The sequence below is a fragment of the Lepidochelys kempii genome, chromosome 17 (genome assembly GCF_965140265.1).
Source record: "Lepidochelys kempii isolate rLepKem1 chromosome 17, rLepKem1.hap2, whole genome shotgun sequence".
Lineage (NCBI taxonomy): Eukaryota > Metazoa > Chordata > Testudines > Cheloniidae > Lepidochelys > Lepidochelys kempii.
Genome location: NC_133272.1, coordinates 19357013 through 19370672, shown reverse-complemented (window position 1 = coordinate 19370672; position 13660 = coordinate 19357013). Strand labels below are relative to the sequence as shown.

At 47.0% G+C, this 13660-nt stretch overlaps 1 protein-coding gene across 4 annotated transcripts in view; it reads left to right on the top strand.

Annotated features, from left to right (window-relative positions):
* DTX2 (deltex E3 ubiquitin ligase 2) overlaps window positions 1–13660 on the top strand; it is a 62366-nt gene that overhangs the window by 22855 nt on the left and 25851 nt on the right. For all 4 annotated transcript variants that reach the window (XM_073316067.1, XM_073316066.1, XM_073316065.1 and 1 more), the window contains exon 5: window positions 9728–9786. In XM_073316067.1, the coding sequence (XP_073172168.1) occupies window positions 9728–9786 (59 nt within the window). The remainder of the gene's footprint in view (window positions 1–9727; window positions 9787–13660) is intronic.

Here is a 13660-nt window from a genome sequence, read left to right as displayed (position 1 = left end):
TGCCATTGAGTTTCTGTGTGGCCTTGGGAAGTCACCTCACCACACTGTGCCTCGGTTTCCTCATTTTCCAGATGAGGATAATGTTGACCTTCCTCTGTAAAATGCTTGAAGATATATAAATGAAAAGCACTAAATATTGTTGGCTCTTAGATCTGTGCTTTAAAAAGGAAATTACCAAAACTAGGACTAATGGAAATGTTTTTGTGACTATTTTTTGTCTGATTTCCAGTGACGACAATTCCCTGTTGTGGATTTTAACCTCACCTAGCAGCATTTACAAAGCTGGTTGTGGACAGGACACGTGATTTATCTATGGGCCTGATCCTGCAAAGTATTACTCATGTAGCTGTTACTCATGTGAGTGGCCTCATGGAAAGAAAGTGGGAGAACTTCATGTCCAGTGAAAGTTTGCCGGAGCCCATGTGTTTGTAAAGTGCTGCGTACATTTACAGAGCTATGTGTGTTTCACTGTAATAACCCAGACACTGGAACATCGTGTGTGTGCTGGAGAATCTGACCATGAACCTGCTAGTTCCCTGTACTAGTTTAATTGTCCAGGTTGATCCAGTGTAAAAATATAAACAACATGAAGGTTGAATAGTCTATAGGACTTTTAAAGTGCTTTGTATTGTTAATACAAGAGGATGGTAGTAAGAGGGATTTGAATGTTTTTTCAAATTATTTTGAGCCTCGGTGTCCTGATTTTAAAAAGAAACATTTACTCTGATTTCTAATATTGCAGTATTATATTTTACATTCAGATGAGACATTTACAGATGAAGCCCTGTCTGAACATCAAATATCTCTAGCATTTTGCATAAGAGGAAAAGATTCTTCCTGTCCCAAATTCCCCTTTTGTTTCCAAACTACTCCACAGTGCTCTAGGCTATTGGCCTAGCTGGCTGCTGGCTTTCCTCCCCAGAGGTGGCTACATTTCAGTGGTGCATTTATATTTATATGTAGTTTGCGAAGTGCATGCTGATCCTTGGGGAAGGAGGCTTTAGGAATGAACAGATAGGCACTGAAGACAGACCTTCCCTAAGAATAAGTTAGGTACTAGGTGGTGTGAGCTCTTTGTGGGGTAAGGGCTGCCGTGAAATCAAGCAGGGGGAATAACTGATTCCAGATCATCCTCAATTCTGCAACCTCTGTGGATTTGTGCAAGCAAAGACAGGCATTCCTCTGGAAGAATACAACCCCTCTCATGTGTCTCCTGGGCTACTGTTTCCTGTACTAAACACACAGCCAGTTTGGAAACACTGGTTCACAAACAGAACCAAACTGTTCTGTCATCTCAGGTGTATTAAGGGATGCTCAGATTAGCTAGCTCCTAACTAATATGCTTTGTCACTGATGCTGGACTGGATTGATTCTTAATCCACACCGAGCAGCATAGTACCAGAGTGCCCTAAGAGCCATTGCATTTCCTTCTCTTTCCCATGTGGACTAAGCTTTTGGGCAGTTTTCAGTTGGGCCCTGGTTAGGATTTGGACTGTGAGTCCCACATTCCTGGAGGGCCAAAGGGCTGTGAGCTGTTAGTGTATTGAAGGTGGCTTTGGAGATGGGTGCCCATCGGTGAAGTAATGAAACTTGCTGACTTTACTTGCAGACAGTGTGGTGCCCACTACATTCACAATAATCCGTGGCCCATTAAGCCTTTCAGAGGCTGCAGAGGGGTTAGTTGATCAGGCATCTGCTGGGAACAATGCAACACCACAGGGAATGTGGCTTATTCTCTCAGGGTGATTGGAGGGGTGTGGGAGAGACTAGACACACCTGCAAAATATGAGGCAGGAGTGGTCCTACCTGCAGACTATGAAATCTGCCTTTGTGGTTTGACCCTCCTGCCTGCTTGCTCAATTTCTGATCACTGTCTGGCTGTTAAAGATTCAATGCATGGAGCAGGAGAGAGCCACTTGACATTGCTGTGGGGAGATCGTCAGACTCACTTTCTGTGGGACTGGAACTTGGTGTGGAGGGCGAGAGTTTTGTTGGCTGCCTTCACCCTGTGAGCTTCTGGCTGTGGAGGTTTCTGCCTTAGCTGTGGGGTGGGTTTGTTTGTTTTTGGGCGGAGGGGGTGGGGGAACAGTATCTAATATTAGCCTGTATCCTAGCCGTACCCTTGTCATTTGTTTCCTGTGCACTCCATGTGAAATTCACTTGAAAAGCTATTCCTTTATTTGATGCTGGCAGATGTCTGTCAGTAGAGCTGGGGGAGACTTTAGGGAGGGTCCAGAGACTGTGCTCTTACACTCCTCCCCCCATCAGTGCAACATTGGAGGAGCAAGCTGAAACCCTGTGAATCAGGAAAGGATGGGCAGTGCAAATCTTTGTGTCAGATGTTGATTCTGGATGCCTTGTGGCCTCCTCCTGACTCTGGATTTTAAATCTCTGGGAGTTTTCTTGTATTCTCTCTTCCCCTCCCGCTTCTGACCCTACACACACGAATTCAAAGGGAAGAGGGACAGTGAGGGTAATTTTGGCCTTAAGTAGCAGCAACTATAGAAGGCAGGCTGTTAAAGGGACAATTTCACCCCTAGCAGACAGCCCTGGATGACTTTTCCCTTTCTTTCCACATGATGGACTTGAGTCGGAAGTCCAGTTAATTATTCCTGTCCGGGGTTCTTTTCTCTGGCTTGTGAAATTCCATTTTCCAACAGAAAATATTCTAATACCCATGCATTAGAGGAAACCTGAGCAGCCGACTCTCACAATGTGTTTCATTTTACTTTTAGCTGTGACATTCCTGGGTTACTTTATACACTAGATTTCCCCCCCTCTCCCCTTTTCCCTCCTCAGCTAGGGTTTGTTTCTACAAAACGTTTCTTCTTTTCTTCCCTCACAGTCCATATGCCTCTCCTCCTTTGTCGTTTGTACATTTCAGGGAAATGTTAGTGTTTGTGGCTGATTCAGTGTCAGTGAAAATGAGACTAATTACCCTGGCAAGAGCTGGGTGTCTGTGTGAGCTTCCAACACAGAGGTCGTCTGATGCATCTCCGTTGTGACGTACCCTTGCCAGTTTTGTAGTCCACGCTCAGAGGCCCGACCGTTCTGATGACAGTTCTGAGTCTGGGTTTTGTGACCCTGACCTGTCTGTGCAAGGGGCAGTGAAAAGTTTGAGGTCTCCAGAGCAACCACCCAATGAACAGCTTTGCCCTCCTTTCCTCTCTGGGTATTTCCTGTCCAAAGACTTGTCTACACGGGGAGGGGAGCCCTCGGCAAAGTTAATGCGAGCGAACGAAAGTGTGAATTTAAAGTGGATGAGTTAAATCACATTAAACCCCTGTGTGGATGTTCATATTCAGAATTAAAGTGGCCGCAGTTCAGTGTAGCTTTAATTGAATGTAACTGAATTGAGGAATAGGCAGAACTGCAACCATGTGTCACCCCGGAGGATATCTAGGACTGAAACACAATTATAATGTGAATTTCTCTCTACACTGGCAAGAACATGCCATGTTATAATATGGTTTAAATATGAGGTCTGCACTTTTGCAGGAGCAGTTGGCATCGAGCAATGAAATGCATTAATTTTACATTTATCCTGGGCAGTGCAGGTGGGGTCCAACAAAGTTTTTCAAAGGTAGATTAAATTCCTGATTCCCTTGAGTCTTTGATAGATCAAGGTAATTACAGAGAGGAGCAGGAAACAGTGTGGCCCAATAGGTAGGGCACTGGATTGGAACTCAGGAGACGGGGGGGGGGTTCAATTCTTGGCCCTGCCACTACCCTGCTGGGTTGCCTTTGGGAGTCATTTCACTTCTCTGTGCCTTATTTTCCCATCTGTAACATGGGGGTGGGGACGCCGACCTTCTTTTGCAAAGCACTTTGAACCTCTGCAGCTGAAACATCGCTCTGTAAGAATGGTGTATTTTATTATTCCCACTGCCAGCTGGATGTGTAGCAGAGAGAAACTACAATACAGTCAGTGCCTTCCAACTGCTGGTGCCGTGGGCCTGTTGTGAGCTTAGGTGCTTTCTGAAGATAACACCAGGAATGGGAAAGGGTGTATTTCAAAGTGATGGGAACCGCAGCGTAATAATGCTCTTTGCATCACTCTGGTTAATTACAGAGAAGAATAAATCGCTGAAGTTTGGTAAGAAGTGTCCTTGGCGTAATAAAAGACGATCTAACACTGCTGCAGGAAGCTGCTCGACAATGTAATAATTATAAAGTGGACCAAAGTAATCCCTGGTGTAACTCCATTAATGTCGCTGAAATTAAACCAAGGGTAGCTCTGGCCCCAAATGTTGAGTTCAGCAGCATGTGGTAGCAGGAGGCTTTCATAGCTGTAAGCTAGTTTCTGTGTTTAAAATCAAAGGGGGGTGAGTTTACAGTGGTTTGACATGCACAGTATTTGCAGATTATGGGTGTGGTGCTGAATAGTGACTTTACTGGAAGTGGGTAGATGCTCGATCCTGACAAATGCTGAACGCTATGTGAGAAACAGCAGGGCCTAGTGGCTAGGGCAAGGCGGAGGGAATCAGTAGGGCTGGGTTCTATTCCTGCTCTGCAACTTTCTCTCTTTCCCCTCCCACCGATTCACCTGTCTTGTCTGTAGACAAGGAGGTAAATTCTTTAGGGCAGGGACTTTCTCACTGTGTGTGTATAGCACAGTGGAGCCCTGATCTCAGCTGAGATACAAAGAGTAACAAACCACTTTCTATTGTTTCCCATTTTGTTTAAAAAAAAACAAAAAACCTAAAGAAATCTAGCTAAGTGTGATGTTAATTCTGTGAAGTGGGAGTCCAGAATTTTCATCATACCCAGCCATGTGGCCTCACATGAGCAGGTGACTTTATTCCTGCTGTTGCTCAGGATTAACTGCTCACAGTCCATGGGTGCAGCTGGGAGGTTTGATTCGCTCAAGCTAGCCTGCCAAGAGCAGCTAGTCTTGGACTAGCCACCTGCGCTCAGACCCAGGGGGCTGGGCAGGCTTTGCCTTGGGCAGAGATCCATGCCCCTGTTTTCAGGGCACTAGCCTGAGCGCAGCTAGTGCGAGTCTGTCTACTCGGGCCTATGTCATGTCCCCATTATAGCCAAGCTAAATTATTGCAGTGAATCCTTCCTGTTTGTGCCACAGTAAAAACAGTTCTGCAGCTGTTCAGGCTTCTGCTTGACGGGCCTCCACCATCACTCTACGAGCAGCTGTTTGTTCAGGCAGGTGGTGCAAAATGATCATGCATCTGCCAAACATAAGAGAACTATTGTACTTGAAAGGCCTTGGAGGTGTTTGACTTTGGGGTTTTAATCCAAGCTTTAAGCTTTACCGTTCCCCAGCCTGGCATTGTTTTGGTTAGAAACATGTGGGTCAAATCCCAGTGGAGCGTAGACATGGCCTACGCCAACAGGAGGGGTTCTCCCATCGGCGTGGGTAATCTACCCCCTGAGAGGTGGATAGCTTTAGCACTGTCCATATGGGGATTTAGGTCAGTTTAATTATCCTTCAGAGGGGTATTGCTACGCACTGCTTTCCTAATGCTCTTTAGGGAAGTGTCTGTGTCCTGAGCATTAGCAAGGGGCTGCCTCAGCGAGGGGAGTGGGCCCACATTTCCCCCCTCCCTGGGAACATGCCCTGCTTCACAGAGGTGCGGTGAGGATAGCTGCGTTAAAGGCAGGGAGGGGCTCCACTTCTGTGGTGACGGGGGCTGCAGTACTTTGACTGGATAGAGGGTGATACAAACCCCGAGCATTAGGCATGTTAGTGGGAGTTGCCCAACTTTTGCATGTAGTCTTTTGCCCAGAGTCATTTCCACTCAGGTGTCATGGGAGTAAAATCCACTCTGTCCTAAACAGGCAATTGCAGACCTTTCCATTTAGAAATGGATGTTAAAGACAGTCTGATTTCTTCCCCAGTGTTTCTGTCCCTGCAAGGAAGGAGGTACAGCCGTGTTGTCATGTCTGTGTTTTTCTCTTTGAGCAGGTGTGTGTGTGTGGCAGATGCTTTACTTGGTCAGAACTACTTAGTTTAGGTCAAACCAAGTCAGCTCTTCTTGTGCCAAGGTAGACAGAGGGGCTGTAAAATAAGGGCTCTTAAAACAAAGATGCTGCTGAAATAACATTGAGTAATCTCATGCCAAGGCCTCTCTTTCTCGTGCAGCTTCAGACAAGCGTCTGGAAAGTCTGGTGAGCCATATTGGTGTGCGGGCATCTGTCGGAGACATGGACCGAGGGAAATACTGCTCCGTGGGCTTGACTGTGTCAGCAGATGAGAGGAGTTTTTGAGGGGTGTTTCCTGCCCAAAAAAATGACTTCTGCTGTAGCTCCATTTATGGGAGCAATGGCTGCTACCAGCAGGATCTGTTCCCAGCAGATCCATCCCGCTCCCCTTTGCCCCACTCCTTAACATCTTGTGTAGCCAAATGACAAAAGGCTCCCAATTCATTTCACTGCACCCCGTCAGCTTGGTCAGCTGGCTTGCCCTGTGGTTCTCAGATCTAGGGTCAATCTTTGGTGAGTGGCTCACTGGCACCTTTTTTGCATACACAAAGCTTTATACCCAGGACTGTGGCTTTGAATATACCCGCAAAACCATGTGGTGAGGAGTCTACCCCGCAACAGGACCCATCACTTCCCTCCATTTCACCAGGCTTGGGTCTGTGACCCTAAGAGAGAAAATACGTACTAGGCACAGGAGATGCGTTCTTCCTGCTGTGAAATCCCAAGGTCACTTGTCGTTTCACGAGGGCCCTGACTCCTGCAGTGGTTGAGCAGTATGAGAAACATCCGTGCCTACTCTTGCAAAGCATGGTTTGTCTAGGCTCCCGGCTTGTCGTCGGCATCCAGCACACGATTTGAGCACAGATTACCCAATGTGCCACCCTTCTGTATACCGTAGCAGTGACAGGAAACCTCGATATATTTGTTCCAGTTGAGGGATTTTGCTTCTGCTTTGCAGGGGGTAGTGGTGCTTTCACCAGTTCAGCTACTCAGTGGATACCTGGTATCTGCATTACTTGGTCTCTCCTTAGCTGGCAAAAATGGGACATGCAGTTCACCCCCAGTGCCCACGAATGCAGGGCAGTAAAAACACCCGAGCCCTGCTACTCTTGAGCTTCCAGTGTTGTTCCCACCACTGAAGTTGCACTTACGAGGAATTACACACGAGGCACCTCTGCTGCTCTCTCTCATCTGCAGAGGCCTCTCTGGAGCTTTTTAGTACTCTTGCAGACGGGGAGGAGAGCTATGCCGTTCTTGTGTCATTCCCTGAAGACGCACCTTGTAAGAGAGCCTCACTTATCCACCCACCTTCCCTGCAGAGCCAAGGAGTTGGTTGTATTCTTTAATGTTTTCTGCCGTTCACAAGAAGGACAAAAAGGGAAGTGATAGCACTAGAATCTGCAACTCTCCACTCAGCACGAGGGACAAACTGGACTAGCGTGTGTGTGTGTAATGATATGGAGACGCAGTGAAGCGGGAGATAACTCCAGCCAGAATAGCGAAGCTGGGGGGATTTCCAGCCGTCATGTGCTGGGATCACGGACCCAAAGCTTAGAACTTGAGAGAACAGATCTTCTGGGTGGGACGTCACTCTGTCCTGTGTGGTGTTCGGGAGGAAGGAGGTGAGCCGTTTTGGTTCAGGGTTGTCAGCTCGGTGACATTGGCAGAGCGATCCTCAAATTCGCCCTCGCTCATTGAGCCTTGAAAACGTTTGTATTCCGTGTTTGGAGCATGAGACGCTTCTTCGCTGTGGCTCTTCTCCTGAGAGACGACCAGGGAGGCGGGTGGTGGTGGGGGGGTGGGGGAAGAGATTGGGCGAGAGAGGAAAGGGAGGGAAAAAAACACCAAGACGACGTACTGCTGGGAAGAGGCCAAATCAGAAGAGAAACGTCGTGAAGAATGAAATGGATTTTAGGGTCTAATCCAAGCCCTTTGCAATCCCTGGGGGCCTTTCCAGGGACTTCGGTGGGCTTTGGATCACACCCTTAGAGAGAGCAGTGAAGTGATGTGTCATTTGAAAAGACTGAGAAATTCTGGACAGCTTAGTGTGAGCGGGGAAAACCCAGTCACTGAAATAACCGGATGGGGAAACACCACGAGGCAGTATTCTGTAGGGCCAGAAGAAAACATTATAATCCTTTCCTCTGACCACCCCCAAAACTCAGGCTACAGCACCTCCACCAGCAGATTCCTGCATCGAGCCCCTGCCCCCGCATCTCCAGGCGTGTGCTGGAGGAGGAAAAATGGGGGGAGAAAACAGGAAAGTGGGTCTTGAAAGTGATTTTAATAGAGAATCTGCTTTGTGCAGTATTTGGAATCTGATTTTTAATGGCAATCGATCCGATTTCTTTTGGCCTAGAAACAGAAGCTTCTCTTGGTATGTGGGGAGAGGGGGGATCGGTCCGTCCGTCCCAGAGCCCCTAGACCACTTTAATGATCTGAGCCCAAGGAGCCTGTGGCCTTTGTGTTTTGTAAACGTGGTGCTGCTGCTTCTTTTGCCCTAATATCCTGTGCAAAATTGCCCCTCCCCTCCATTGTGCTGTGTGCTTGTCTGTTGCTTTCTTCCCTCCACCCCAGAGATGGCTGCATTTCAGTAGTTTGTGATTCCCTGTCGGGCTCTCTTGAGGTGACAGGCACTGTGTAAACACTATTATTGCTCTCTTACATTGCGTGAACCGGGGTTGACTGACTCTCTCATTGAGGCAGAGCATGGCCGCCTGTCCTCCTTGGTTAATACTCCGACCTAGACTGAAGTGGTCTCACAACCCTAGTACCTGAAACATCAGAGCTGGATGTTCCCTTTACATTTATATGGGCCTTGTCTACATGGGATGCTTCCACACAGCAAGCCAGGGTGTGAATCTACTGGGTTATAGCGGGGACTACATGGCCAGCTAGCGTGCTGTAGATTCACACCTTGGTTTGCTGTCCGTGTAGACAAGCCCTTGGTCTCCTTTCCCCACTCCACGTAACCCGAACCCTCTCGCTGTGACCTCTTGTCTCTGTGTGTTTTCAATCTGCTGCCCTCGCTCTCCTTACTAATCCTCGTCGTCAGCAGAACACTCTTCTGTGGCCCATGCCCAGGTATTCCAAATTCACCTTAGTATGAAATTCCATCTTCTTGCCACTGGACGGACACACACACGGACACACACACGCTCTCTCTCTCGCGCTCTCTCTCTCTCTAAATTCCTAAAGGAACTAGGCTGGGATTTCCAAATGGGGTTATCAGACTCAAGGGAAATTGGACATCTAACTCCTTTAGGTCTCTTGGACCTCCCATTGCTTTCCCATTCCCATAACCCAGTGCAGTCCAGTGGATAGGGCCCTTGAGCTAGATTCACACCAGACTTCTGCTGTGACTTTCACCTCCCTGTGCTTCATTTTTCCCCATCTGTAAAATGGTGCTCACCTCCATTGTAAAGTGTTTTGAGATCTGCTGCTGAAAGTCACTATATAAGAGGAGGTTGTATTATTATTATGCAGTGAGATTGCTTTTCTTTTCACTAGCATCGAGAACCATTGCAGCAAGTCACCGGGAGGGTCTAATGCCTTTCTGCCTTTGCTGTATCTCCAGTTGTACTGTGGTACGTACTAGAGAGAAACCTGAATTCTGCAGTGATTGACTTTGTTAGGTACAATGGGAAAATATACCTAACACAAGCACAGTACTCTCCGTGGCCGTTGGACAGAACACCACGTGCCGCTGAATTGCCCCATCTTGTCTGTCATCCATGCAGTGATGTTAAACTTTTTGTTTAATTGTGTTGTTTTTTTTTCTCCCCAGTGTCCAAAATCTGCCGGTCGAGATGCCCAAGCCCAGCAAAGTGAACCAAGCTTTGGCAGGTAATGACTCCTCCTCAATTATTTGTTTTCTCCCTAGGTTTTTTTCCTTTCCTTTGTAACTTGCTTCCTTACTTAGCCTCTAATAAGAATCTAGAGGGCCCTGTCATGCAGCCAGGGCCTGGCACAGAATAGAGAATAAAGTTAGTGTGTTTGAAAATGTTTAGAAAGTGCACACACCAGCAGCTGGTTGGCTTTTCTCAACCACGTTGCAATAAGTACCTACTTGGCTTTGTATTGCTGTCCTTGCTTTGGTAATAGGGTGGGAACAGTCCCACCCTTGTCTTTCTACAATGCCACAATGTGTAGACTTGTTACCTATAAGGGCAAAGGCTGACAGAGAGAGGGAGTCAAGCATCTGGAACTTGGTTAGCAATTCTGTAGATGAAGCATGAGTTCTCCTGTAACTGCGGGAGTAAGTAGGAGGAGCTTACGTTTGTCGCTGAAGTCTGCAGCTCTGACTCTGAATACTCCCAGGGAGCAGATCTGTTAGGGAAGGAGGAATCCATTTTTACATAGTTGCTTTTCAGAGTAGAATTGCTCCCTGCGACTCTAAATGGCGTTGTCTGGATAATGATCCCACACCCGTGTGGTTTGCAGTGTAAGCACCGCTAGTCTGCGTCCCAGAGGGTGGAACGCTTGCTGGTATGTTTGCTCCCTCTTAATTCAGCTAGTGCACAGCAACTGGAATTCTAGTTTGGGAGCATCTTCTGAAACTGGAGGTTCTGCTGATCACACGATGTCGTCTGCTTACTAATGCAATCCATGCACTTTAACAATAGCACTGCCCTGGGACAGAACTGCCACGAGGCCCATATGGGAGTGTCCGATGACGCCCTCGCATGGCAGGACATCTTTGAGTACATAACAGCACACCCCCCACTCCCATCCTTTGTATTCTGTCTGCTTGGACTGTAAGCTCTTTGAGTGGTGGAGCTCGAGGCGAATGCTCCACAACCTGGGCGTGCCTGTCCTCCAGCGCTGGGGCCGTGTTTGTCGTCGTCTCCATGTCTTATACAGCTAGATAGCACCTCGTGCTCTGTTGGTGCTGTCCAGTTAGTTGTAGCGATTACGTATTGGAAATCATCTAAATGTTCAGCCAAGCATCCGATCCCTCCATCGGCTAGAAATTCTCAAACCTACTTAATGGACATGAGACACTGGGCCGGACTCAGACCTGGTGTAAATGGCTGACCTCAGTTGAGTTTCACCTTTTATACATGCTCTGAATTTGGTTCGTTACTATATGCAGTGACATGTCAAATGGACCCATTCTCTAGACACTGTTACAAAGGAGAGTGTTTCTAGAAAACCCCTGGGTTAACCATATAGAGCCAGATTCAACAAAGCACGTGCTGAAAGGTATTGCTGGATCGGAGCTATGTTAATAACCAGCTGCTGGTATGTTCCGTATATGGGTCATCTGTTCTCAGTTTGGAAGAGGCAATTGGACTTGATGCTTTAATAGAGAAGAACTCCAGGAGGTAACTGGTACCAGCATTTTATCACCACCTTGGTTTAAAAAGCCACTTTTGCAATCAATTCTTCTATTCTTGTTGGAGGCAGGGGGTACAGGAACGAGAATTTTAAAACTTTCAAAATCTCTTTAACTTAAAAATGAGGCCAAGGTCTGTGAGATCACATGTACAGCAGCTGACAAGACACACACTGCACTACAGGAGTCCAGAAATGCTCCGACTAGGGCATGATCAGTGGGCAAATGCTAGCTTCTAAAAGGCAAACACTCTTCTTGTTTAGACCTGAATCTTTACAGGGCCTGGCTTTGACTGGAGCGGAGGGTGGTAATCTTTAACGGAAGCACCATGCTGCCTTTTGTTCAGTGTGGCAGCCTTTAAAAGGTCTGAGAAGGCTACAGCAGTACACAGTTTTTCTTTTTCAGCAGAAAATCCTTATTCGAACGTGACTGTAAAAGAAGTCACAGGGGAAAGGTGTGGGTAGCTTAACTAGTGTGTGTAAGGAAAGGAAGTGCCTGGGAACATCTATGAAGAGCAGCAGGCAGTGGAGTTCTGGGGACAAGAATACTGAATTTCATCACGGCTTTACTTGACGCGGCCTTTAATTGGTGACCTCTCCTTCCCATCTTATTGGGCTACTGTGTCTTTGGTAACTTTAGGATCTCTCTTTGGAAACTGGAAAAGCCTCCGTTGATCTTGATTCCCCAACTTTTCATGCTTCAGATGACTTAATAAGGCAAAGATCCCCTCCTTGGACACATTCTGAGCTCCGCTGCACGGTTCTCAAACTAGTTTGTTCTGTGGATCGGCTGTGCAGGTCGCTGGAGAACCATAGAGCCAGGGGAGAACCTCACAGGGGCAGTTCAGTGATGGTCTGTACCACCAATCTTAATAGTCTGCTTATCATTGGCTGTGCAGAGAGTGGCCCTTCTGGGGTGAAAAAGGCAGGCCCAAAACTAAGCCTAGCCAGGTGCTGTAGGGTAATAAATCTATTGCTATGCTGGATTATCTCTCATTTGGTCCATTCATTAGGAAACTAGTTATATTCTGGGACGAATGGACTGATGTCTCAGGAGCTTTGGGTACCAGTCAGATATGCTCCTCCACGTGTTTGAAACGGGCCTTGTAACTAAAAGAAACACCATACTAAAAGTACACTTTGGGGTTCTTTGTATTTACCTTCTGGTTTTTGATACGTTAAGGGGTACATGGCCCCTGGTTTCCAGCTTTAAATCTCCATAACCACGAAGGTCAGGAATTATCTTTTTTTAAAATGCAAGCTGAGATTCTCATGTATTCACATGATTCCAGGGGCTGAGGCTTTGGGAAAAAAAACCCTCAATATCACAAGACCCGCGATGAACATTGTGAGAGTTGGCAATACTGCGTAGGATCTCCATTGCTATTCAAAGCAAAGTTCTGGCCCCGTGCAAGTCTTGACTCTAAAGTACATTTGAACAAAAACTGGCAGCTGGACAAAGTGACATGTTAGAGCTTGCTCACATATCCAGCCTGTGTACACACAACCTGCTACCCCTGTCCCATCCTCAATCCTTGCAAAGCACACAACAGTAAGAATTTCTTTGAATGGGAGACCACTTAGATCCTTGATTGCTGTGATCTTTGCCATGGCAAGACTAACCTGGTTTACAACACATGTGTAGTTTGTATGCACAAACAGCATGCTAAAATCTGCACTGAGCTGCAGGTAGATTTTCAAATTCCAACACAGATTCAGTAACAGCAGCCAAATTCTCGGCGGGAGTCAATGGAGTTACATCAGTAGAGAATTTGTCTCTACTGCAGCGTGGAAGGTGTCAACAAGCCCTAATGTTGCCTGGCTAACCCACTGAGTAGCTCTGAAAATACAGACCCGTAGTGTTCCTAGATAAAAGCTTAGTCCTCATTTGTTGTTCTCCTACCGTGGCAAATCTGCATTCCTTAAAGAGCTATTGCCGGCCACTAGCCAACTTTAAGGAAAACGTAGCTTAAATCATGACATCGTCGTGTGCTGTTTCTTCTGTTTCATCCCCATGGAGATCATCGTGGAAATAGAAAGAGTCAGAACGATCTTTGAGCCTTGTAATATATGCCCTGGTTCTAAGGTGCTGAGCACATGCCTATAAATACTTGTCATTAGTGGATACAAAAGTAATTGGCTCCTTCATCTTGTGAAACTGACGCCAAGAGCCCTAGTGATGAGACAGCGTTAACGGTGTCACTGGGTTGGTCTGTGTTACAATCAGAGGGCTGCTCAGGTAGGCGAACTTGCATGCGCTTTAATCTGCCCAGCACAGCTAAAAATATCCAGGAGCCCACCGCGACATGGACTTGAGCATGAGCTAGGAATGTGGTTACGTACCCTGGGTTCCAGGTGAGCTGGTACAGCCTGGGCTGCTGCT